Raw genomic sequence first — 27,000 nt, 5'->3', positions numbered from 1 at the left:
GTTGACATCGTGGATGGAAGAAAGATGGCGCCCAAACCACGAGGTGAGGCGCTGAAGAAAAAGATGGCGGCGGGCGGACCACGAGGTGCAGCGCTGGGGGGGGGGGGGAGGGGGAGGAGTTCGGGAGCGGAGGTCAGGGTCGGGATCGGAGGTCGGGGGGTGGTTCGGGAGTGGAGGTCGGGGTTGGGAGCGGAGATCGGGGCGGAGGAGGGGGGGTGGTCGGGAGCGGGGGAAGCGGAGGTCGGGTTGCGTGGGGGTGTTGGTGTCAAGTTGGGTCGGGTCCCGGTTGGGAGGAAGCAGGAGCTGGGTATGGGAGGCAGCCTTATCCACGCAGCCCCAGTGAGGCCATTCAGCCAGGGCTAGGGGCTGTGCGCTTCGGGCCGCTCCCACACAGTTTTGGGCGCCTGGAGCTACTGCACATGCACGTCCACTGTAGCGCATGTGCGGAGGTCCCGGCATTGTTTTCAGCGCAGAGACCTGGCTCCGCCCCCCCACAGCTCGTGCTGCGCTGCGCCCAGCTCCAGAGGGCCTGCAGGGAGCCGGAGAAGAGGTAAATTTTTTTTAGGCGCACTTTGTGGCGCGAAAAACGGGTGTCCAGGTTGGGGCTGCGCCGTTCTAGGCGTGGCCCGAAACTTGGGCCCATAGAAAATAGGTGCGGGAGTCGGCCATTCGGTCCTTCGAGCCTGCACCGCCATTCAATAAGATCATGGCTGATCATTCCCTCAGTACCCCTTTCCTGCTTTTTCTCCATACCCCTTGATCCCCTTAGTCATAAAGGGCCATATCTAACTTCCTCTTGAATATATCCAATGAACTGGCATCAACAACTCTCTTCGGCAGGGAATTCCATAGGTTACCAACTCTCAGTGAAGAAGTTTTTCCTCATCTCAGTCCTAAATGGTCTACCGCTTATCGTAAGACTATGTCCCTTGGTTCTGGACTTCCCCAACATCGGGAACAATCTTCTCGCATCTAACCTGTCCAGTCCTATCAGAATCTTAGAAGTTTCTATGAGTTTCTATGTTTCTATGTACAAGTGCATCGAATCTGCTCTGCCAAAAGCACAAGGTACAAAACTACATCTGTATTAAGAGTAAAGTGCTTCTCTTTCCTCCCATTCTTCAGTACCTTAATTTGTAGTCAAACTACTTTGGTGCTATGGATCATTATTTTGTATGGGAAATCTACATGCGACTAAGAAAAAATACATACAAACTATGGGCTAGAATTTCGATAGTTTTACGCCAAAATTACTGTTTTCGCTACACTACCGTTTTTAGGTCCGCTTTTCGACCTTTAAAAAGTAAAAATCGGCGTTGCACGAGGATTCACAGTGCAAACCGCGAATTTTGGCAACTTTAGTCCTGGGCCGATAGCGCTGCGAGAGGCACCTTGGGAGGGGGGAAAACAACAAAAGAAAAATTGCAACAAAAAAAAAAAAAACCAACAAAACCCTTATCTACTAAATCGCTGAAAAAGAATTAAAAAATAAAAACTTTAACTTACCTTTTTTGCAAGTCGCTGCTGGTCGGTATTGTGGGCGCAGCATACAGGTCCCGAGAGTCAAAAATCGATGGCAAATACAATTTGCGATGTTATATGGCGGTACATGGAAGCGCCACCGCAAAAAGGTACCCTGAAGATCCCACCGAACAGGTTTTCGCCACGGAGAGTCAAATCGCGGGAAAACCCGGACGCAAAGTTGTCGAAATACTAGCCTCAATTTTAACAGGACATGCATATTTTATTTTCCAAACCACTCCCTTCTCTTCAGAAGGTTGGGATTTATGATGAGCTATGGTTCCATGGGCAACAGCTACCATCGTACTCTCCAGGTGATTGTGTAATTCCTCAGTCCTCATCTATAACCTACATGATTTAAAAACTTACATTTGTCACTACTTCCTGAATTACCTCTTCTTCTCTTTCAGCTTTCACTGTGTTCTGCACCAGAGGCTTTGGATGCTCACATTTCCCGATGAATAAAAACACTCAGTCCAATAAAGAACATTGTGATTGCGTTCTTTACATTTCTTTGTTGGTGGTGGTGGTGGTGGCAGGGGAGGGGGAAAGAGAGAAAACAAGTGAGTTTAAGGTCATACTGACTGGCTATCCAAAAGAAAGATGTAGAATGAGTAATGGTGAAGAAAAACATTGGCAGAAATTTTGGTTGTAAAGTACATGGTATAATGGATGCTAACAAAGGAATTACTCTCATTCACCTACAATTCTAACCTAGCTTGCTTTCAGTACGTGTGGTTCGAACAGCTTTGCAAAGCCTGCACTAGAACAGATGACTCTGTCTGGATCAGCATTCTCATCACATTGATTACTTGCATTTAACATATCAGTACCTGAATCACACGTTTAGTAAAAATATGACTGGATCCCAAGATCATCTGTTCTTCTCTGTCAATCAGCACATACAGAACACCTTATCTGTCCCAAATAGTATTCAAAAGAGATACTTGAAACTTACTATTACTCCAGTTTTCAGAATCAGAGTTACTGGCAGCCAGTATTGTAAGTATCTTGCAGCTGGAAAGCATTTTCAATCTACTATAGTTGTACCCTGTATACATAACACTCACTGAACCTCACAAGTAATTCATAGTGTGAAGCACTGAGATGTTCTGATGTGATAAGACACTATATAAATGCAAATATTATATACAGGCATATACACACACACACAAACATACACACACACATGCACATCAAAATATACAAGCATACACATAGAGACACACACATATACTTTAAAAAAGTATGGCTGCAATAAAGGTATAATGTATCTTTATAGGAAGTGCTCGAGTATGCATCCAGGGTCATTATACTTTTTACTCAGCACTCCCAAAAGTCTCGCTAGGATTAGAGCCTCACTGTCTTGGAAACTGCAAGTATATATTAGTGAAAAACCTGCTAATTAAGGGCATGTGAAGAGTAGATCTGACGAAACATCTGTCAAGATCAATAAAGATACCACTGCATCATATGTGTTATGATGCAGGTGTATCATGCAAGTACATGCAACACTGAATAATCTAATTCCTAACATACAAGCAAATATTGGAGTGATATCAAAAACATAACCGATTTCACAAAAAAAACATGTCCTCAATTAACATTTGCATCCCAATGTTAATATAAACATGGAAAGGAAACAATTTGATTGGACTTACTAACTCTAAACCTTCCCATGGACCATATACATTTGCACTCACATAGATTCTCATTTAATGCGAGAGGTGCAAAAACTTAAGGTTAAGCTACAAAGAGAAAACATGACAATTCTTCAGACTCCCAAGAACCAAAAATATATATTAAACATGGAAGGGGACAGAGATAATAATAACATAAGAAACAGGAGCAGGAGTAGGCCATTTGGCCCCTCGAGCCTGCTCTGCCATTGAATAAGATCATGGCTGATCTGATCTTGGGCTCAGCTCTACTTTCTTGCCCACTCCTCATAACCCTTCACTCCCTTATCGCTCAAAAATCTATCTCCACATTAAATATATTCAATGACCCAGCCTTTGACCAAGACAAAGACTTATTAATCTCAATATGGATGTTGCCAAGACTCCCTTTGAGAAGCAGTGTATAATAGGTAGGTTAGGGTATAGAGCAGTGAAATATAAAGAATTAGCAACGACCTTTTCTAACAGTCAGCAAAATAAAGATGAATAATAACTGATGTTATCTTGAAAACTGAACTATTAACATTAAGTCGCTCTCGCCGAGACCCGGTCTGTCTATCTCACACCAACACTTTGATATTTATGGAACACAAAGGCAAAGCTGCAACAAGTGTATAATCAAAACAGCATTTATTTTCTCATTCTCTCTCACACAGCCTCTTTTTTTTGAAATATCCAATATAAATTTTACCTCATTTGAAGATTACCACTACTGATTTTTGTGTCTTCCTTGTTAAATACATTAATAAAATATAATTTTGGGGTAAATATGTACGTAGTTTTTTTTCATACAAGTAAAATAAAATTATTCCAATATTTTTATATGTGCGCGCTGGGGGAGTTATGTTTATATTGGTGAGTTTTTCAACACTGCATGTAGCACAACCAGTGCTGAGCTTCACACAACAGAAGCACAAATTGGAGTATCCAATGTGAGGGTTAATCTGCCTGCTATTCCGCCTACCCATTAGGTGGAAATTAAGTGAACCTTTCATTGGGGTAGAATTTGGCCAGTACAGATTTCTGGCGCACTCACCAGAGGTGCGCCGCTTTTGTCCACCTCGAAGTGCTCCAAAAATCTTCGGGCCGAGCTTGGCCGCTCCCCAGTCTCTTCTCGATGGTGGCGTAGCGTGGCCACTGGATTCGGGGGCGGAGCCAGGTTCCAGCGCTGAAAACAGTGCCGGGTCCTTGGCACATGTGCGCTAGAGTGCGTCCCCATAATCTGAGAGTGTGCTGCAGGCTGTGTGGGAGGGGTCGAAGCACACCGCCCCTATCCCTGGCCGAATGGTGTCCCTCATCGGCGGCCCACTGCCTTCCTGGGCCATGTTTTAGGATTTCTATTTTTTATTTGTTACTGATTGATTGATTGCTTATTACTTTGGTCTTGGTGCTTTAGGTGCAGGGTTCCTTCTATTTTTGATTTGTTAATTAATTGCTTATTACTTTTTGTGCTTTGTTTAGTGCTTTGTAAGACTTGGTGCTCGGTGCAGTTCCTCTCAGCTTCCTTGTATTTTTTATTTGTTATTGAATGTTTATTTTTGTGCTTTGTTTAGTGCTTGGTGCTTTAAATGTACTTACCTGCGCTGATTTCTTAACTCTCTACAAAGGTTTTCTGTGTGGGCCACAAGTGGCCACATACGCTGGCCTAAGTGAGTTTGGAGCAACTATTAGTTGTCCAAACTGGCTTAAATGGCCAAAGCAGGCGTAGGTGGCTGGTAACGCCCCCTTTTGAAAAAAAAACTTTAAAAAAATCCTAACTAACTCACTGGCGCAAATTAAATGTGCAGAATGGGAATTTTTAAGATACTCCAGAAAAATCAAGTTGCTCCAAAAGAAACGGAGCAACTCCTGGCCAAATTTGGGCCCTTAGAGTGTACTAATCTTCAAGCATTCAACTTTTATCTTTTCCTTTTTAATTTATTTTGGTAGGTCCTCCTTACTGCTCATTCAAGATTGGGTTTCAAAGGATCCTAATGGTTGCTCACTGGCAATTATTTCAAGTTAATCAATAAAGTGTGACAAATACAAAGTTTGCAACAGAGATTTAATGTATTATGAGGAATCAAGGCCAAGTGTAGTCTTTCGATGAAGTGAGGTTAGAGAGCAGGGATAATTAGATCAGGTTGCAGACACATAATTCAGCCCCCAGTATAAAGTCCTTTTTTTTTTTATATACTTCAATTTTATATTACGAGTCGATCTCAAGACCAAGTGTTATGTTCAGGTCAAGCAGTGGTAAGAGAGTGGTTGATAATTAGACCAAGCCATATGAAAAGGAGGGAATGGGATAGGGGCTAAATAGGAATGGAAAGGAGAGGGGAGGGCTTGAAATTGCCTCAGTGGGTGAGTGAAGGAATTGGAAAAGTATTTCAGCCGTGGGGATGGAGGGAAGGTGGAAAGGTTGGAAAATGATCTCAGTGAGGGTTCGACAGTTGAGACGACCCTGATTTATGGTGACTCAACATGTGAAATTGTGTATTGACAACATTGAGTGTTAAAAGTATTTTCAAGTTCAAATTTAGTGATTATGCCCAGAATTTTGTGGAAACTTTAAATCAGTAACTGTATGTTTTTTCTTGTATGTACTGATTTTAAGTCTCATCTCTTTTTAAAAATGCACATACAAAGGTTGCACAGTGCATAATTCTGGCCGCGGGGATTAAAGGTCTTGCACAACTGGGCAGAGGTGTTTTGGAGGGTAAATGGAGGGTAGGGTGTGGAACTATTAGGGTGGGAGTTCTGGGATAAGAACATAAGAAATAGGGGCAGGAGTAGGCCATTGGAGCCCCTCGAGCCTGCTCCACCATTCAATAACATAGCTGATCTGATCTTGGCCTCAACTCCACTTTCCTGTCTGCTCCCCATAACCCTCGACTCCCCTATAGTTCAAAAATCTGTCTACCTCCACCTTAAATATATTCAATGACCTAGCCTCCTCACGACCCTCAGAAAAGAAATTCCTCCTCATCTCTGTTTTAAATGGGACCCCTTATTCTGAAACTATGCCCCCTAGTTCGAGATTCCCCCATGAGGGGAAACATCCTCTCAGCATCTACTCTGTCAAGCCCCCTCAGAATCTTAACTGTTTCAACAAGATCACCTCTAATTCTTCTAAACTCCAATGTGTATAGGCCCAAACTGCTCAACCTTTCTTCATAAGACAATCCCTTCACCTCAGGAATCAACCTAGTGAACCTTCTCTGAATTATGTCCAATGCAAGTATATCCCTCCTTAAATAAGGAGACCAAAACTGTACACGATATTCCAAGTGTGGTCTCAACAACGCCCTGTACAGTTATAGCAAGACTTCCCTACTTTTATATTCCATCCCCCTTGCAATAAAGGCCAACATTCCATTTGCATTTCTAGATACTTGCAGCACCTGCATACTAACTTTTTGTGTTTCATATACAGATCCCGCTGTACCGCAGCATTTTGAAGTCTCTCTCCATTTAAATAATAATTTGCTTTTTTATTCTTCCTACCAAAGTGGATAACCTCATTTTATGGTAGTGTTGTGAGCACACCTGAGTGCTAGTAGCATTTTGGGGGAAAAGTGTGAAGAGAATGTTCATGAATTCCTGCCCAGCCACAACCCCATCCACCCCCTCAGAAATTTAAAAAGAGTAACTTCTCATTAATCTGGGAATGTTTTTGCTACTTAAAATCTGGCAAGAGGGAAACGAGAGCAATGAAACTTTTAGCTGGTACTCCAAGACTGAAGAGGAGAGATGGCAGGATGGAAGTGGACAACAGTGCTACTTAACATGAAGCCAAAGCTGGGGAACCCAGAGATAAGTATAAGGAACAGATAATGTCTGACAGGAATTGTCCTACAACAACAACAAGTATTTATATAGTGCCATTAACATAGTAAAACATCCCAGGGCACTTCATAGGAGTGTTACAAGACAAAAAAAATTGATACCGAGCTGCACAAGAAGAAATTACGGCAGATGATCAAAAGCTTGGGCAAAGAAGTAGGTTTTAAGGAGAGGCTTAAAGGAGGAAAGAGAGGTAGAGAGGTTTGGGAGGGAGTTCCAGAGCTTAGCGCCTAGGCAGCTGCATGCACGGCCACCAATAGTTGAGCAGTTTCATCAGGGATGCTCAAGAGGGCAGAAGTTGAGGAGCGCAGATATTTTGAGGGGGGGGGGGGGTGCGGGGGCGGTCGGTAAGGCTGAAGGAGATTACAGAGATAGGGAGGGGCGAGGCCGTGGAGGGATCTGTAAACAAGGATGAGAATTTTGAAATTGAGTCGTTGCTTAACCGGGAGCTAATGTAGGTCAGCAAGCACAGGGGTGATGGGTGATGGGTGAGAAGGACTTGGTGCGAGTTAGGACACGGGCTGCCCAGTTGTGGATGACCTCAAGTTTACGCAGGGTAGAATGTGGGAGGCCAGCCAGGAGTGCGTTGGAGTAGTCAAGTCTAGAGGTAACAAAGGCATGGATGAGGGTTTCAGCAGCAGATGAGCTGAGAAAGGGGCAGAGACAGGCAACGTTACGGAGGTGAAATAGGCGGTTTTAGTTATGCCGCAGATATGTGGCCGGAAGCTCATTTCATGATCAAATAGGACACCAAGGCTGCGAACATCCAGGTTCAGCCTCAGACAGATGCTCGGGAGAGGGATGTAGTTTGTGGCTAGGGAACGCAGTTTGTGACGGGGACCAAAGACAATGGCTTCAGTCTTCCCAATATTTAATTGGAGAAAGTTTCTGCTCATCCAGTACTGGATGTAGGACAAGCAGTCTGACAATTTAGAGACTATGAGGAGGTCGAGAGAAGTGGTGGTGAGGTAGAGCTGGGTGTCATCAGCATACATGTGGAAACTGACGCCATGTTTTCAGATGTTGTCGCCAAGGACTCATCACTATACTCAGACTTTTAATATTTTACAGCTGGATGCCATTGAAAATGTGTTACTAATTCTCAATTCGCAATACACTTTACCTACAGCATCATTTATTAGATCCTTTTTCTGAAAACCTCAAACCATAAACTCTTTGCATCTGTGTTAAAAGTACAGCTTTGGGGAATTGCATTATATGGGTGCAAATGGAAATAAGTTATGTTGCAATTCACATTGTTAAAAACAGTGATTAATATATTACAAAGAAGGAATTATATTTTAATTTTTGAACTAAGCAAATATGTAAACTTTCTAATCTCTTGCATTTCTAACTTTCTTCCTCCCATTCCCACTTACTTTTCAGTGCCTGTTGTATAAAATTCTGATGCTAATGCTTTGATCAATGCTGCTAGCAAAGCAGCCTCCGCAATCATTTCCAGATTACACCTGGCAGGAGACTGCAGATGCCTGTTGGCAGCAAAGGACTGAAATGTTGGCAGCACACCACGAGAACAAGTCAATAGTAATTTAGCTCTGTCTTGAGGAAGTTTCCACCTGGCAAGCATCTGATTCCCTGGAGTCTGAAGCCTGAAAGGCTTGAATCAATATTGTTATGTAATACATAAAGGGTAAAAGAAAAATACAAGAGTTTAACCAAAACAAGTTTAGAATTGTGAAATGTTATTTTGATCAGCATAATTTCCATATATCACCAAGAATCATGCAAATGGAATCTGCTATCACAAGATAAAGCTGTTCCATCTAGTTCCCCACATTACAGCAGATAATTGTCCATCAAATGACTCCAAGATTTTTTGTCTCCACTATCCTACCATTCAGTGTTGATCACTTTGCGTGACAAAAAACTTCCTGACATTAATCTTAAATGTAAACTTTATCTTGTTTAAAGATCCACCTTCTCTTATGGTCAAGATTTACCGTGCAATACTCGGATTTACTCAAAATGCAAAGTGCACTACTTCATTTACTTTTACAAGTCTCCCTCCTTTTGGGCCGAACAGCTTATGTATCTTCAGTCTTTCATCATAACTTAATCCTTTAACTCTACAGATCCATCTTGTGGCTCCTCTCTACACTGCCTACACGGCTTGAATGTCTCTTGTGCCTCAGTGACCAATCTGTACACAACATTGAAGATGTGGTCTGACCACTGTACAATTTCATGACATCCTATGACTTATTTTAGCAATATAAGTCAGCTTGCTGCTCCACAGTAACTGGTCACTAATTGCCAAGTCTACGCACTTGTTGAGATTTCTTTCAACTTCATCCGTAGCTGGCTTTGCACATTCAGGGTGACATGCCGCCCATTTTTTTTTTTACTGCAAATGTGCAGCCCTTAAAATTATCTAAGTAATTTCAGCTGGGACTGTTCTATCCACTTTAGAGATCTTGTTTGGCTCATTTTGTAGATTAGCAAATGCCTCACACACGGCTGTCCACGAGTTCTGTATCAGAACATTTGTATTGAATTTTTGAATCCAAATTGTTGATGTATGTAAATTAAACAGAAGGTGTCCCATCACTGATTTCTGGGGCATTCCACTCCAACCTATAGTTACTCCCCTAACAGGTACCACCCCATCTCCAACCTTCTTTTCTTCTCCAAAATGCTTGAACATATTGTCACTTGCCCACCTCTCCATTTGGGTTAATGATCTTCTCATTACTGCAAAATGGCCCTAATCAAGGTCACGAAAGACATTCTCTGTGATTATGACCATGCTGCATCATTCCTCCTCTCCTTCCTTAACTGTTTTGCAGCCTTTGACAGTCAACCACATCATCCTCCAAAAATGAACTCAGTTATCCAGCCTGGAGGGACTGCCCTTGCTTGGTTCCACTCATACATCCAAGCATAGCCTGAACACTTACACTAATGGCTTTTCTTCCCACCCGATTATCTTTGGAGTCCCCAAGGATCCATCTATGGCCCCCTCCTCTTCCTCATCTATATGTTGTTCCATGGCGAAATTATCTAGACACAGTATATTTTCCGCTGATAACACCCAGCTCGATCTCTCCAACACCTCTGGTAACTCCTCCAGTAAGTCTGTGCTGTCAAACTGCTTGTCTGAGATCCAGTCTTGAATGAGCCAGCGTTTTGTATGTGGGAGCTGAACGCAAGGAATGAGGAAGACTATAATTATGGTAATGTATTTTACCATTGCTTCCCATTCATTCTAATAAATTCATACAATCAGCAAATATATAACATTAGTACTAAAACCCAAGAGTAATCTGAAGATTTACAGCACAAGGCCTGCTGGGCATACTGAATTTTCAACTGAACTTAAAAATTATGAAAGGTTTTGATGAGAGTGAATACAGAGAGAATGCTTCCACTTGTGGGGAAGAGCAGAACTAGAGGCCATCAATATAAGATCGTCACCAAGAAATCCAATAGGGAACTCAGAAGCAACTTCTGAACCCAAAGAGTGGTGAGAACGTGGAACTCGCTACCACAGGGAGTGGTTGAAGCGAATAGTACAGATGCATTTAACAGGAGGCTAGACAAGCATATGAGGGAGAAGAGAATAGAGAGTTATGCTGATAGAGTTAGGTGAGGTAAGATGGGAGGAGGCTCAAGTGGAGCATAAACGCTGGCATGGACTGGTTGGGCTGAATGGCCTGTTTTCTGTGTTGTATATCCCATGTAATATTTCAATAAAACACGAAGACCAGTCAAGTTAGATGCCATGCTGAGCACTTCTAGAGGAACCCTATGCATAATGGTCCAATAAATGACCACTGCACGCAAGCTCCAACTTTCCTCAAAAATCCTACCTTCATGAGAAGTAAACACAGCCCAGTTTGTTAATCTCTGCTTCGTAATGAGTTTCCCTAATGTTTGGTCTCCAAAGAAAACAAATAGATGTCCAGATTGATGAAAGCCTAAACAACATGCTAACGCTCTGTGCATATCAGATTTCAACATTCCCATTTCTATAGTGTTCATGTAAAGAAACCTGCTCTATAGAGCAGAGATAATACAATGTATGCTGAGCAGGAGGTAAAAAAAATTGTGGATGGTAATTATTGAAGAGAAGGATCTTAAGATTTTTTTTAAAGTAAGGAGGAAAGTGGCAATGCAAAAGGATTTATGGAGGGTGTTCTGGAGGGCTGGGATATAATGGCTGAGAAAGCAACCATGGTGCTGGAATAGGACACATTTAGGGATGTATGGCTGAAGGAGGAGGAACTATGGAGGGGGGGGGGGCGGGAATTGCAAACAAAGAAAGGATCTTGAAGTCAATTTTCTGGGGTAGAGAAAACAAATGAAACTTGTAAAAGAAAGGGGTGTTGGGAGTGTGCAACTATGTGCATGCGAGAACATGGACCATGTCATTTTGAATGAGTTGCAACTGTGTAGGGTAAATGCTGGCTAGGAGAGCATTGGAGAAATCAAACCTCAAAGCAATAAAGCCTTGGATGCATGTTTCAGTAGTAGCAGGGAGATATATGAGCAGAGGTTAACATTGTTGTGGAGCTGGAAGAAAGTGGTCTTGGCTCTAAGATCAATTAGTACATTGAGGTTCCACATGTCCAGACTTAGCCTGAGGTGGCAGCAAATGAGACTGATGGAGTCAAAGTCAGAAGCATGCAGGTGGAGGATGAGACAAAGAAGATAACTTTAAATGTCAAAATTAAGATGGAGAAAATGCCAGCTCATTTTGGTCTTAATGTTACACAGCTGGAGAGTCCGGGAGGTGAGGTAAAGTTGGGTGTCATAGAAACATAGAAAAATAGGTGCAGGAGTAGGCCATTCGGCCCTTCTAGCCTGAATCACCATTCAATGAGTTCATGGCTGAACATGCAACTTCGGTACCCCCTTCCTGCTTTCTCGCCATACCCCTTGATCCCCCTAGTAGTAAGGACTTCATCTAACTCCCTTTTGAATATATTTAGTGAATTGGCCTCAACTACTTTCTGTGGTAGAGAATTCCACAGGTTCACCACTCTCTGGGTGAAGAAGTTTCTCCTCATCTCGGTCCTAAATGGCTTACCCCTTATCCTTCGACTGTGACCCCTGGTTCTGGACTTCCCCAACATTGGGAATATTCTTCCTGCATCCAACCTGTCTAAACCCATCAGAATTTTAAACGTTTCTATGAGGTCCCCTCTCATTCTTCTGAACTCCAGTGAATACAACCCCAGTTGATCCAGTCTTTCTTGATAGGTCAGTCCCACCATCCCAGGAATCAGTCTGGTGAACCTTCGCTGCACTCCCTCAATAGCAAGAATGTCCTTCCTCAAGTTAGGAGAACAAAACTGTACACAATACTCTAGGTGTGGCCTCACCAAGGCGCTGTACAACTGTAGCAACACCTCCCTGCACCTGTACTCTCATCCCCTCGCTATGAAGGCCAACATGCCATTTGCTTTCTTAACTGCCTGCGGTACCTGCATGCCAACCTTCAATGACTGATGTACCATGACACCCAGGTCTCGTTGCACCTCCCCTTTTCCTAATCTGTCACCATTCAGATAATAGTCTGTCTCTCTGTTTTTACCACCAAAGTGGATAACCTCACATTTATTCACATTATACTTCACCTGCCATGCATTTGCCCACTCACTTAACCTATCCAAGTCACTCTGCAGCCTCACAGCATCCTCCTCGCAGCTCACACTGCCACCCAACTTAGTATCATCTGCAAATTTAATCCCCTCATCAAAATCATTAATGTACAGTGTAAACAGCTGAGGCCCCAGCACAGAACCTTGCGGTACTCCACTAGTCACTGCCTGCCATTCTGAAATGTACCCATTTACTCCTACTCTTTGCTTCCTGTCTGACAACTAGTTCTTAATCCATGTCAGCACACTACCCCCAATCCCATGTGCTTTAACTTTGCACATTAATCTCTTGTGTGGGGCCTTGTCGAAAGCCTTCTGAAAGTCCAAATATACCACATCAACTGGTTCTCCCTTGTCCACTCTACTGGAAACATCCTCAAAAAATTCCAGAAGATTTGTCAAGCATGATTTCCCTTTCACAAATTCGTGCTGACTTGGACCTATCATGTCACCTCTTTCCAAATGCGCTGCTATGACATCCTTAATAATTGATTCCATCATTTTACCCACTACTGAGGTCAGTCTATAATTCCCTGTTTTCTCTCTCGCTCCTTTTTTTAAAAAGTGGGGTTACATTGGCTACCCTCCACTCGATAGGAACTGATCCAGAGTTTATGGAATGTTGGAAAATGACTGTCAATGCATCCGCTATTTCCAAGGCCACCTCCTTAAGTACTCTGGGATGCAGTCCATCAGGCCCTGGGGATTTATTGGCCTTCAATCCCATCAATTTCCCCAACACAATTTCCTGTCTAATAAGGATTTCCCTTAGTTCCTCCTCCTTACTAGACCCTCTGACCCCTTTTATATCTGTGTACATAGAGAAACTGCTAATGGAAAGCATATACAAGACAAAGGGTGGGGGATATCAAGTATTGATCTCCTTTGATTTCTCATAACACAGTAACAGGAAAATAAATTACAGGCTAATAAAAGCAATGAGACTTTTGTAAATATTATACAGTGAGCAAATAAAAATCACTGATAACATACAGCTTAAAAATAATTGCAATGATTTGGATTGTTGAGGATATTAGATGTGCATTTGACATGATTCACACCAGATTTGAGAGAGGCAGATGCCAATCACATCAAGAAGTAAATACAAGGGAAGCAAAAGATTCCATGACAAGTGGTTGGAACAGAACTTTGAAAACAATCACATTAACTTTGAATTTAAATGTGATCAATCATTTGTTGCAGGCTCAGTTCATCCTGTTTAAATGTCAAATTTTGGCTATTGCTATGTGCAAGATATCACACAATAAGCTAATTTGATGAGGAGCTTAATAACTACTAAGATAATATACAAACCAGGACTTGAAAGGAAAATAAAAGCTTTAAACTTTCTAGGCTGTGTTTTAAATTTTCACTCATTTCCCTTCCCCACATTGAGGATAAAGATTCTAGTCAGGAGTAAGAGGTTTATTTTAAAAATGCTTTGATTATGAAGTGTACACATTCTGCATTTATGACAAAATATCTTCCAAGTTCAGTATTTACCATAAATGTTGCAATGTAACTCAAGAGTGACTGGTTTAAAAGTTATATATTCAACATTGTATTACAAACTGAAATTTCATTGGTTAAAGTATTCATTTGCAATTTGGAGTCTGTTTACCATAGTAATGTTCAGCTGTCTTTCTGCGTAATGTCTCCACTGTGTCTTCAGAGTCTGCCCATTCCAGTACCAATCGTCGACCATACAAGTGAGTGCTGTGGCAAAGGGCACTGAAGGCTTTCTGCAGAACAGAAGGAAAACACCTTTGAATACTTCTGAATTACTACCAAAATGTATTTATGTCAATTACAGTTGTATATCATTTGTAAAATAAGTTTGTGTAAATGTAAACAGCAATTAAATTATAAATTGCTGACTTCCAAGTGTTTATTTAATCCAACACATTGCTACACTAATTGGGTAACCTCCCTAAGTGTAAACATAGCATATAAAACAGCTGTGCTAGCAGAACGGTTTGGTGAGATCATAGTACAAACATTTGTTTTCCACTACTAGAGATGAGACACATCACTGACAATTCAACCAGAAGTATTGGAAACAACTGCTCGAGCCATAAGGAAGTGGCCTTAAAAATGACAACACAATGCAGAACTCTAGGAAAAAAGACAAGATTAAAACAAAAACCGAGAAGATACACCGCTTTGAGTACTGTTGAGGGGGATGACTCATCAGGGAGGGCAGCAGCAGCCAAGTTCATGGCACCGTGGCTGGCTCTGCTGCAGAGGAGGGCAAGAAAAAGAGTGGGAGAGCGATAGTGATAGGGGATTCAATTGTAAGGGGAATAGATAGGCATTTCTGCGGCCGCAACCTAGACTCCAGGATGGTATGTTGTCTCCCTGGTGCAAGGGTCAAAGATGTCTCGGAGCGGGTGCAGGACATTCTGAAAAGGGAGGGTGAACAGCCAGTTGTTGTGGTGCACATTGGTACCAACAATATAGGTAAAAAAAAAAAAGGGATGAGGTCCTACGAGAAGAATTTAAGGAGCTAGGAGCTAAATTAAAACATAGGACCTCAAAAGTAGTAATCTCGGGATTGCTACCAGTGCCACATGCTAGTCAGAGTAGGAATTGCAGGATAGCTCAGATGAATACGTGGCTTGAGCAGTGGTGCAGCAGGGAGGGATTCAAATTCCTGGGGCATTGGAACCGGTTCTGGGCGAGGTGGGACCAGTACAAACCGGACGGTCTGTACCTGGGCAGGACCGGAACCAATGTCCTAGGGGGAGTGTTAGCTAGTGCTATTGGGGAGGAGTTAAACTAATATGGCAGGGGGATGGGAACCAATGCAGGGAGACAGAGGGAAACAAAATGGAGACAAAAGCAAAAGACAGAAAGGAGATGAGTAAAAGTGGAGGGCAGAGAAACCCAAGGCAAAAAACAAAAAGGGCCACTGTACAGCAAAATTCTAAAGGATCAAAGTGTAATAAAAAGGCAAGCATGAAAGCTCGGTGCCTCAATGCAAGGAGTGTTCGGAACCCAGGAGAGGGCTCTGAGCTAGTTAGAGTGGGTGAGAGGCTCAGATGAACAGGATCCCAAGAAAGAATGCAAAAGGCAGGAGGCAACAGAGCAGAGGGGCACTGGGGTAAGTGTAAACCACAAGGTGATAGGAAGGGACAATATGTATGAAGATAAAGGGGCTGCAGGAGGGGTCAAAACTAAAAATCATGGTTTAAAAACTAGTATTAAAACACTCTACCGAAACATATGCAGCATTCGAAATAAAGTAAATGAGTTGACGGCACAAATCATTACAAATGGGTATGATTTGGTGGCCATTACAGAAACGTGGTTTGCAGGGTGGCCAAGACTGGGAATTAAACATACAGGGATATCTGACAATTAGGAAAGATAGACAAGAAGGGAAAGGAGGTGGGGTAGCTCTGTTAATAAAGGATGATATCAGTGCAGTTGTGAGACACGATATTGGCTCGAATGAACAAAATGTTGAATCATTGTGGGTGGAGATTAGAGATAGTAAGGGGAAAAAGTCTCTGGTGGACATAGTTTATAGGCCCCCAAATAATAACTTCATGGTGGGGCGGGCAATAATCAAGGGAATAATGGAGGCATGTGAAAAAGGAACGGCAGTAATCATGGGGGATTTTAACCTACATATCGATTGGTCAAATCAAATCACAAGGGGTAGCCTTGAGGAGGAATTCATAGAATGCATGCGGGATTGTTTCTTAGAACAGTATGTTACAGAACCTACAAGGGAGCAAGCTATCTTAGATCTGGTCCTGTGTAATGAGACAGGAATATTAAACGATCGCCGAGTAAAAGAACCTCTTGGAATGAGTGATCATAGTATGGTTGAATTTGTAATACAGATTGAGGGTGAGGAAGTAGTGTCTCAAACGAGCGTACAATGCTTAAACAAAGGGGACTACAGTGGGATGAAGGCAGAGTTGGCTAAAGTAGGCTGGAAACACAGACTAAACGGTGGCACAATTGAAGAACTTTTAAGGAGCTCTTTCATAGTGCTCAACAAAAATATATTCCAGTGAAAAAGAAGGGCGGTAAGAGAAGGGATAACCAGCCGTGGATAACCAAGGAAATAAAGGAGAGTATCAAATTAAAAACAAATGCGTATAAGGTGGCCAAGATTAGTGGGAAACTAGCAGATTGGGAACATTTTAAACGACAGCAAAGAATGACGAAAAGCAATAAAGAAAGGAAAGATAGATTACGAAAGTAAACTTGCGCAAAACATAAAAACAGATAGTAAAAGCTTTTACCGATATATAAAACGGAAAAGAGTGACTAAAGTAAATGTTGGTCCTTTAGAAGATGAGAAGGGGGATTTAATAATGGGAAATGTGGAAATGGCTGAGACCTTAAACAATTATTTTGCTTCGGTCTTCACAGTGGAAGTCACAAAAACCATGCCAACAATTGCTGGTCACAGGAATGTGGGAAGGGAGAACCTTGAGATAATCACTATCACTAGGGGGGTAGTGTTGGAAAGGCTAATGGGACTCAAGGAAGACAAGTCCCCTGGTCCTGATGAAATGCATCCCAGGGTATTAAAAGAGATGGCGGAAGTTACAGCAGATGCATTCGTTATAATCTACCAAAATTCTCTGGACTCTGGAGAGGTACCAGCGGATTGGAAAGCAGCTAATTTAAAGCCTGTTTAAAAAAGGGGGCAGACAAAAGGCAGGTAACTATCGGCCGGTTAGTTTAACGTCTGAAGTGGGTAAAATGCTTGAAGCCATCATTAAGGAAGAAATAGCGGGACATCTAGAATAGGAATAGTGCAATCAAGCAGACGCAACATGGATTCATGAAGGGGAAATCATGTTTAACTAATTGACTGGAATTCTTTGAGGATATAACGAGCATGGTGGATAGAGGTGTAGCGATGGATGTGGTGTATTTAGATTCCCAAAAGGCATTTGAAAAGGTGCCACACAAAAGGTTACTGCAGAAGATAAAGGTATTAGCATGGATAGAGAATTGGCTGGCTAACAGAAAGCAGAGAGTCGGGATAAATGGGTCTTTTTCGGGTTGGAAATCGGTGGTTCGTGGTGTGCCACAGGGATCGGTGCTGGGACCACAACTGTTTACAATATACATAGATGGCCTGGAAGAGGGGACAGAGTGTAGTGTAACAAAATTTGCAGATGACACAAAGATTAGTGTGAAAGCGGGTTGTGTAGAGGACACAGAGAGGCTGCAAAGAGATTTAGATAGGTTAAGCGAATGGGCTAAGGTTTGGCAGATGGAATACAACGTCGGAAAATGTGAGGTCATCCATCTTGGGAAAAAAAAACAGTAAAAGGGAATATTATTTGAATGGGGAGAAATTACAACATGCTGCGGTGCAGAGGGACCTGGGGGTCCTTGTGCATGAATCCCAAAAAGTTAGTTTGCAGGTGCAGCAGGTAATCAGGAAGGCGAATGGAATGTTGGCCTTCATTGCGAGAGGGATGGAGTACAAAAGCAGGGAGGTCCTGCTGCAACTGTACAGGGTATTGGTGAGGCCGCATCTGGAGTACTGCGTATAGATTTGGTCACCTTACTTAAGGAAGGATATACTAAACTTTGGAGGGGGTACAGAGACGATTCACTAGGCTGATTCCGGAGATGAGGGGGTTACCTTATGATGATAGATTGAGTAGACTGGGTCTTTACTCGTTGGAGTTCAGAAGGATGAGGGGTGATCTTATAGAAACATTTAAAATCATGAAAGGGATAGACAAGATAGAGGCAGAGAGGTTGTTTCCACTGGTCAGGGAGACTAGAACTAGGGGGCACAGCCTCAAAATACAGGGGAGCCAATTTAAAACCGAGTTGAGAAGGAATTTCTTCTCCCAGAGGGTTGTGAATCTGGAATTCTCTGCCCAAGGAAGCAGCTGAGGCTAGCTCATTGAATGTATTCAAATCACAGATAGATAGATTTTTAACCAATAAGGGAATTAATGGTTACGGGGAGCGGGCGGGTAAGTGGAGCTGAGTCCACGGCCAGATCAGCCATGATCTTGTTGAATGGCGGAGCAGGCTCGAGGGGCTAGATGGCCTACTCCTGTTCCTAATTCTTATGTTCTTATGTTCTTATGTTCTTATGTTCTTATGTTCTTATGTTCTTATGTTCTTATGTTCTTATGTTCTTATGTTCTTATGTTCAATCAACAGCCTTAGAATTAGCTGACACTGTTGTCAACAGCTGGAACTAAACTGAAGGAGTTTGGATGACGAAGATGCCTTGTTGAATAAGCTATATTGTCCAATAAGATTAAATGCTTTTGGCTGTCCCAGAAACAGATGAGTAATCAGGTTTATAATGTTGTATGGGGAGAGACAAGAGTATAACTCATTTTTCTTTTCTTTTCATTAATAAGACAATGAAACATCATGGGCTCCCACCCTAGTATCATAGAAACGTACAGCACAGAAGGAGGCCATTTGTGCCGTGCTTTGAAAGAGTAGTTGTGCTTAGTCACACATCCCCGCTTTTTGTCTGCAACTCTGTTAAAGCTCTTAAACCTCGAGTACCTATCCAATTCCCTTTTAAAATTATTTATGGAATCCATTTATGAAATGATTTATGGAGGTTGTGAGTCTAGGTGGGGTAGAGGAACAAAGGGATCTCGGAGTACAAATACATAAATCACTAACAGTTGCGACACAGGTCAGCAAGGCCATTAAAAAAGAAAACCAAGCACTAGGGTTTATTTCTAGAGGTATAGAATTGAAAAGTAGGGAAGTTATGCTAAACCCGTATTGAACCTTGGTTAGACCACACTTGGAGTATTAACATAGAAACAGAAAATAGGTGCAGGAGTAGGCCATTCGGCCCCTCGAGCCCACACCGCCATTCAATGAGTTCATGGCTGAACAAAAGATTAAAAAAAAAGAGTGGTCCCGTTGGTTTAAAAAATGTTTTTGACACGCTCACTTACTTGTCAAAATAAAACACGTAATCATTGATTACATTGGGTTGAAAGACAATAAATTTAGTCTAGGAATGAGATAAGAACGGAGAAGGGAAATTGTAATGCCTTTTATATTAAAAAAGCCTGCAAGGCTGCGGGCTGGGGAAGTACGCCCCCATTTTCCTTTGTGTTAAACCTTATGTTAAATGAAGTGAAAGCTTCTAGCTCAGTAAAAAGAGTTTTAAATAAAAGATTGGCAGTACAATATTTGAATTGGGATTTTGAGATATTTCAGGTGCTTCTCCTTGATAAACATTTTGGTTATATTGGAAAATCTTGGGTGTGGAAGCCTTTTTAATAAAATTACACAACTACTGCGTCAGAAGCTGAAGCTTAAAAATATATAATTTATGAGGTACTGTATCACAAATCTTGAAGTTAGAGCAAGAGATTATCTACTTATGCTATTCCTACTTGGATTGGAGTTTTTAATGTGCAGTTTCTGAAACAAAAGTTAGGCACATAATTATAAAACGAATACTTTGCATTCTGTGATCTGTGAATCACTAAAAGCATAAATTGCGAACAGTTCTGATCATCTTATTATAAAAAGGATATAGAAGCACTGGAGAGGGTGCAGAGAAGATTTACAAGGATGATACCAAAAATGTGAGGGTATAAATATCAGGAAAGGATGATGAACAGGCTGGGTCTCTTTTCTCTTGAAAAAATGAAGGCTGAGGAGTGACCTTATAAAGATCTTTAAAATTATGAAAGGTTTTGATGGAATGGATAGAGAGAGAATGTTTCCACTTGTGGGGAAGAGTATAACTAGAGGCCATCAATACAAGATGGTTACCAATAAATCCAATAGGGAATTCAGAAGAAACTTCTTTATCCAAAGAGTAGTGAGAATGTGGAACTTGCTACCATAGGGAGTGGTTGAAGTGAATATTATAGATGCATTTAAGAGGAGGCTAGACAAGCAAATGAGGGAGAAGTGAATAGAGGGTTATGCCGATAGATTTAGATGAGGAAAGACGGGAGGAGGCTCGAGTGGAGCATGAACACTGGCATGGACTGGTTGGGCCAAATGGCCTGTTTCTGGGACGTATATCCTATGTAACACTACCTTTTCAGGTAGTGTTCCAGATCTCCACAACTCGCAGATTAAAACATTTCTCCCCGATAGATCTTTTGCCAATAATTTTAAAACTATGACCTCTGGTTACTGACCTACTCATCGGAGGGAATAGTTTTGCTCTATCTACTCGATCAAAACCTCTTATCATCTTGAAAACCTCTATTAGGTGACCTCTTAACCTTCTCTGCTCCAAGGAGAACAGTCCCAATTTTTCCAACCTCTCCTCATAACTTAAGTCCCACATCCCTGGTAAACCTCCTCTGTACTCTCTCCAAGGCCTTTACATCTTTTCTGCAGTGTGATGCCCAGAATTGCCCACAATACTCCAGCTGAGGCCTACCCTCAGCTGGAGTATAAAGTTCTAGCATGGTCTCTTTGTTTTTATATTCTATTCCTCTATTTCTAAACCCAAGTAACCCATATGCTTTTTTAACCACCTTATCAACTTTGCTTCCTGTCATGGAGCCAATCTTGTAGCCATATCGCCACATTCCCTTTAATTCCATGGGCTTCTATCTTCTTAATAATCTTCCTTTTTTGCACTTTGTCGAATGCCTTCCAAAAATCCATATATACATGCACTACTGCACTACCTTGACCAACCTTCTCTTACCTCTTCACCGATATTAGGCTGACTGACCTTTAATTTCCTGGTTTATCCCTCTCATTTCTTGAATACTGGTATAACATTAGCAACCCTCCAGTCTTCTGGCACGACTCCTGTATTCAATGAGGTTTGAAAGATTGTGACCAAATGTCTTTGCTATTTCTACTGTTGCTTCTATCAACAGCCATCTTTGGTTGTTGATAGAAACAACAGATTCCATCTGGACCATGGAATCTTCCAGGAAAGTCCAAGACACAGCATATCAGGGTTCTAGCCTATTTCCAGGGCAGTCAGGAGAAATCAAAAGACAATTGCAGGTTCAGAATAGCTTATCAGGCAAGATTTCTAAGTTGAACAAATGTTAAGAATGAGACTTCAAAATTTAAGTCGTCCATCACTTGTATGTAGGAATTAGGTTTCTGAGAATAAGTTTAGATCTGCCAGGAAGAGGAACAGACAATGAAAGAAGAATTAAATAATATGCTACAGACAGAGATCAATCTCATGGGCTGTCAAAATAATCTTGAAGCTAATGGTGCGTAAATGGTACAGCAACTTCAGGCGAGGAGTAGACGTGCAGTTAAATGCGAAGAGTAGGGCCTATTAGAGACCATAAAAGTAACGTGTGTGGAGGCGGAAGATGTGGGTATAGTTCTTTTAATGAATACTTTGTGTCTGTTTTCACACAAGAGAGGGACGATGCAGATATTGCAATCAGGGAGAAGGAGTGTGAAATATTAGATGAAATCAACATAGTGGGAGAGAAAGTATTAAGGGTATAGCATCTTTGAAAGTGGATAATTCCACAGGCCCAGATGAAATGTATCCCAGGCTGTTAAAAGCAAGTAAGAAAATAGCATCATTTTCCAATCTTCTCTGGCTACAGGTGTGGTGCCAGAGGACTGGTAATGTTGTACTGTTGTTTAAAAAGGAAGAGATAGACCAAGTAATTATAGGCCAGACAGCCTAACCTCGGGGGTGGGAAAATTATTGGAAGGAATTCTGAGGGGCAGGATAAATCTTTATTTGGAAAGACATGGATTAATCACGGACATTCAGCATGGATTTGTTGACGGAAGGTCGTGTCTGACTAACTTGATTGAATTTTTTGAGGAAGTAACAAGAAGGGTCGATTTAAGGTAGCACGTTTGATGTATTCTATATGAATTTTAGCAAGGCGTTCGATAAGGTCCCATATGGCAGACTGGTCACCAAAGTAAAAGCCCAAGGCAAAGAGGCAAGTTGGATCCAAAATTGTCAGGGGCAGGCAGCAAAGGATAATGGTCGACGGGTGTTTTTGTGACTAGAAGGCTGTTTCCAGTGGGATTCCGCTGGGCTCAGTCCTAGGTCCCTTGTTTTTTGTGGTATATATCAATGATTTGGACTTGAATGTAGGGGTATGATTAAGAAGTTTGCAGATGATACAAAAATTGGCCATGTGGTTGATAATGAAGAAGAAAGCTGTAGACTGCAGGAAGATATCAATGGACTGGTCAGGTGGGCAGAACAGTGGCAAATGGAATTCAATCCGCAGAAGTGTGCAGTGATGCATTTGGGGGAGGGCGAACAAGGAAAGGGAATACACAATATATGGTAAGACACTGAGAAGTATAGTGTAACAGAGGGACCTTGGAGTGCATGTCCACAGATCCATGAAGGTAGCAGGACAGGTAGATAAAGTGATTAAGAAGGCATACGGGATTACTTGCCTTTATTAGCCAAGGCATAGAATACAAGAACAGGGAGGTTATGCTTGAACTGTACAAAACACTACTTTAGCCACAGCTAGAGTACTGCATGCAGTTCTGGTCAGCACATTACAGGAAAGATGTGTACTAGAGAGGGTACAGAGGATGTTGCCCAGACTGGAGAATTTTAGCTATGAGCAAAGATTGGATAGGCTGGGGTTGTTTTCTTTGGAACAGAGGAGGCTGAAGGGAGACCTAATTGAGGTGTATAAAATTATATGGGGCCTCGATAGAGTGGATAGGAAGGACCTATTTCCATTAGCAGAGGGGTCAATAACCAGGGGGCATATGTAAATAAAGTAAAATCAGTACAGATTTCTGTTCTGACTCTTTTTTTTTGAGTTTGGCAAAAAAATTAACTCATGCATTCATTTCCCAGTTGGTGAGTTTGGTTTGTTTAACTGTTAATATAATCTGACCTGGTTAATGTAATACAGATTAGAGAGGCAGGCTATATAACCGTAGGCATTTTATAACCTTAGACATGGTGGTAAATCTTAAGCCAGCTCTGTTAAGAGGGATTAAGGTAAAAAGGGGTTAAAGATTCATTGGATACTCTTTGATTAATACTCCTCACAGGGTCTACAGATTTTTCTTTTCCCCTCAAATGATGATCAAGTCATCCAACTGTATTTGTCTGGAATAGGCCTTCCTGAAAACTGGTCAAGTTAAGCTACTGGAGAAATTGCTGACCATGGCAGATGATGCTTAACGGTTTAAGTACTGCCTACTTGAGACTTCTTTTTCTGCTCAAGGAGAGCCTTCAGCTCTTCAAACTGGCTTTGACAGCAATTTAATTAGACTCTCCAGATCTCCACAGTATACCACATCAAATTAAAACTCAGACCTGCTTCAAATGCACTGCAAGCATCTCAATGTACTAATAACAACCTGAAATTGACTTAGCTCCTAAGCCAGATGTTCACAGCAAGTTCTTCCAGAAGAGACATTGCACTTAACAGGAACAAAATCTTATCCTGCATGTTGCAACATAAATTAGAACTGAGTGATTAAGTATGGATAACGCTTAATGTTTTTAAAACTATTGTAGTGAAAACTGAATTGAGAAAGTGTGTTTTTATATAGTTTCACATTGTTAGATAATATTCAGTGTTGTTTATAATTAAAAATATTACACTAAATGTTAAAAGTGCATATTTTGAACACAAATTAAAATTTCAATATAAAAAAGATAAAATGCAAATGATTTTCAGTGAACAATTTTAAAACAAACTGATCAGAAAATAAAATCTTACCATAAATACCTACACCAAACATTAGAGAGAGGAAGAAAAAGCCACACACAAGTAACTATTAATTCGTTTTCATTTTTAATGGGTTTAAAAGTGTTAAGATTCATATTCATAAAATGTACCTCTTGCACAATGTTCAGAGATATGTAAAAATGAATTGAGTGACACGGGACTTGGGTTGCCAACTATGGATGAACGTATTTGTGGAGGTTTCATCACAGGACCTCCTGCTTCCAACCCAGTCATTCAGCAGTTCCCCCCCCCACCCCCCTCTCCAATATAACTAATATACACAAGTGTTCAAAGAGAAAAAAAAGCATTTTTTTTTAAATACCCTATTATTTTTCATCTGGGTTGCTCACAGCAGTATCCAGGAGATTAATCTTTATTTCCTGGAGACTCCAAGACAATCTTGCAAGGTTGGCAACCCTACATGGGCCAAATTGTAGAGATTAAGTTTATATTTATTTTAACCTTTACCCTGCTGAATGAACTTTAAATGTACATGGTTTGGATATGGACAAAACAAATAGTGATGAATGATTTAAAGTCTATACATGGTAAAGCAGTATCTAGCACATGACAAAGTCTCAAAGTCCCCGAACACTGAACAGCACACAAAAACTTTTAGTTAATCAAATATGTCATCAAAATAAAATTGACCAACAGTGGGAAATTTTCAATTATGTATTTCAGTAAGAGTAACCCATTAGAATTTATAAGATAAATGAATTCTGCATAAAAGGTTACTGTCATAGTATCCAACATTAAAAATCACAAATGTTCACCAATTATATATTTTTTTTAAAAAGGTGATTTAATACTACTTTAGAAATAATGGATGTCTGCCAAAAGCACATTTATGGCCATATTATTTGTAATGCATGTTAAGCTTTTTTTTTTAAAAAGAATGTTAAAAAAGTAAAAACTCTGTGGCCGAAATTCAGGATCTCAAAGACACCTGTTAATGCCCATTTGTGGCGGCCATTCTTCAAAATCGAATGGTTGCCACTTTGGGGTCAACTGGCCGACCCAACCTAAATTCAGGTCGGGGATTTTTCGGCCTAGACCCAATCCCGCCAGATTCTGATGACCACCAAAAGCGAGTCATCAGGGGTTGCACCGCTAATTTTATTAAACAAAAATACTTACCGTCGGATATTCAGCTCCATCCATCGATCCCCCGCTGCATGGTGCCCCCGACAGGTTTTTCTGTCGGTGCACTCTCTGCAGAGTGAGTGCGGCCTTAAAGGGGAGGGCCGACTGCCACGGCCGCAATGTTAACATTTTTGCTGGCCAACTTCCTGATCGGTCGGCAAAATATTGCCCCCGGGATCAGTCGGGTCGCTAACGGGCAGATTGGCACCCTCCTCTTGGGTGCTAGGCCTCTGGCCCAGCTGAAATACTCCCTGGTGGTCCAGTGGCCGAAGATTTAAAATAACAGAATCTCTCCCCTTTAACGGAGGAGAGAAAGCGTGGTGACGCACATGCGCTGTGACGTCACCGCTACACCACCGTTTATTGACAGCGGCGGAGTTCCTGTCCGACCGATTTTCAGCCAGTCAGCCTGGCTTTAAGTCTATGGCCAGCCCCCACTGTCATTTCCTGTGGGACTTTGAAAAAATATCAAAGTCCTGAAATTTGCTCCTCCAACCGCATCGGAGCTTTCACTCTAAAAAAAATCATAGGTGCGCCATTCGGCCCCTCTCTCTCCAATAATTGTGAGTTAACAACACAAATCATTCAGAATATTTTTAAAACTTTACTTTGGCAAATCAGTTCCGACGCCTTGCATTCTCACACCGACCTAGAGACTTTCAGAAAACAATGGTGACAATAACAGGTCACATGAGTTTCACCTATGAGATGGAAGGAGGTTCCTATTTGTACACAGATGTTGAATGAGAAAGAATATTAATTGCAATGTTAAATTGAAATTCTATTGCTTTGTTTGGGGGGGGGGGGGGGGGGGAGAGAGGGAGAACATTTCAGAGCTTTAATTCTAAGTTTTATCCAATATTAATCATATCCCTCATGAGATTAAATATGTTGAAATATAGTACGATATGGCAAACTGTATATGGTCTATTTCAAGAAACCAGCTCAATGGGTCTAATTGTTTTTTTTGAGTTCCATACTCACATCAGTCACAAATCTAAAAAGTAACCATTTTTGATTCAAACTGCTAAAACTACTTTCTACGAAACTCTCGCCCCAGAGATGAACATTCAGAACAAATCCTGTGCTAACATAGGAATCTGTGTTAGCCATAATAAAAATAATGTCCTCCTTTGTAGGCTGTAAAAAAAAATTCAAGTTTATCTACTAAGGCAATGATCAACTGACAACACTGCCAATTGTTCCGATGGTGATCCAAGTGTTTTTTGTGGAAAGGGATGGGATGGGTCATGTTAAAAAAGCTATGTTCTGTTTCAACATTATCCTCAAAATGAAATCAGTTCTGTCATTAGCAATGGAAATAACTAATAAAGGTGCTACATAAGCTGTAACGATACTATAGAAGTGAATCAAAAACATTAGGCTGACCACATACAGCTTTCAACAGCAGCTACAGTGGAGTAGAAGAGTTAACCCCATAAATCTTTTTTGCCAAACGACCCAACTTTGCTATATGGTGCCTGGTATCATCTTGTTTCCGCATCCACCACAAGCATTTTAGCTAGGTAGAATTGATCTGAT

General features: G+C 41.4%; 1 protein-coding gene across 4 annotated transcripts in view; it reads right to left on the bottom strand.

Annotated features, from left to right (window-relative positions):
- Positions 1–27,000, bottom strand: part of rbm19 (RNA binding motif protein 19) — a 373,516-nt gene that overhangs the window by 160,749 nt on the left and 185,767 nt on the right. For all 4 annotated transcript variants that reach the window (XM_070887715.1, XM_070887718.1, XM_070887717.1 and 1 more), the window contains exon 23: positions 14,271–14,391. In XM_070887715.1, the coding sequence (XP_070743816.1) occupies positions 14,271–14,391 (121 nt within the window). The remainder of the gene's footprint in view (positions 1–14,270; positions 14,392–27,000) is intronic.

This window comes from Pristiophorus japonicus, chromosome 8, assembly GCF_044704955.1.
Source record: "Pristiophorus japonicus isolate sPriJap1 chromosome 8, sPriJap1.hap1, whole genome shotgun sequence".
NCBI lineage: Eukaryota > Metazoa > Chordata > Chondrichthyes > Pristiophoridae > Pristiophorus > Pristiophorus japonicus.
The sequence above is the reverse complement of the archived record's forward strand: the minus strand, read 5'-3'. Positions and strand labels throughout refer to the sequence as shown.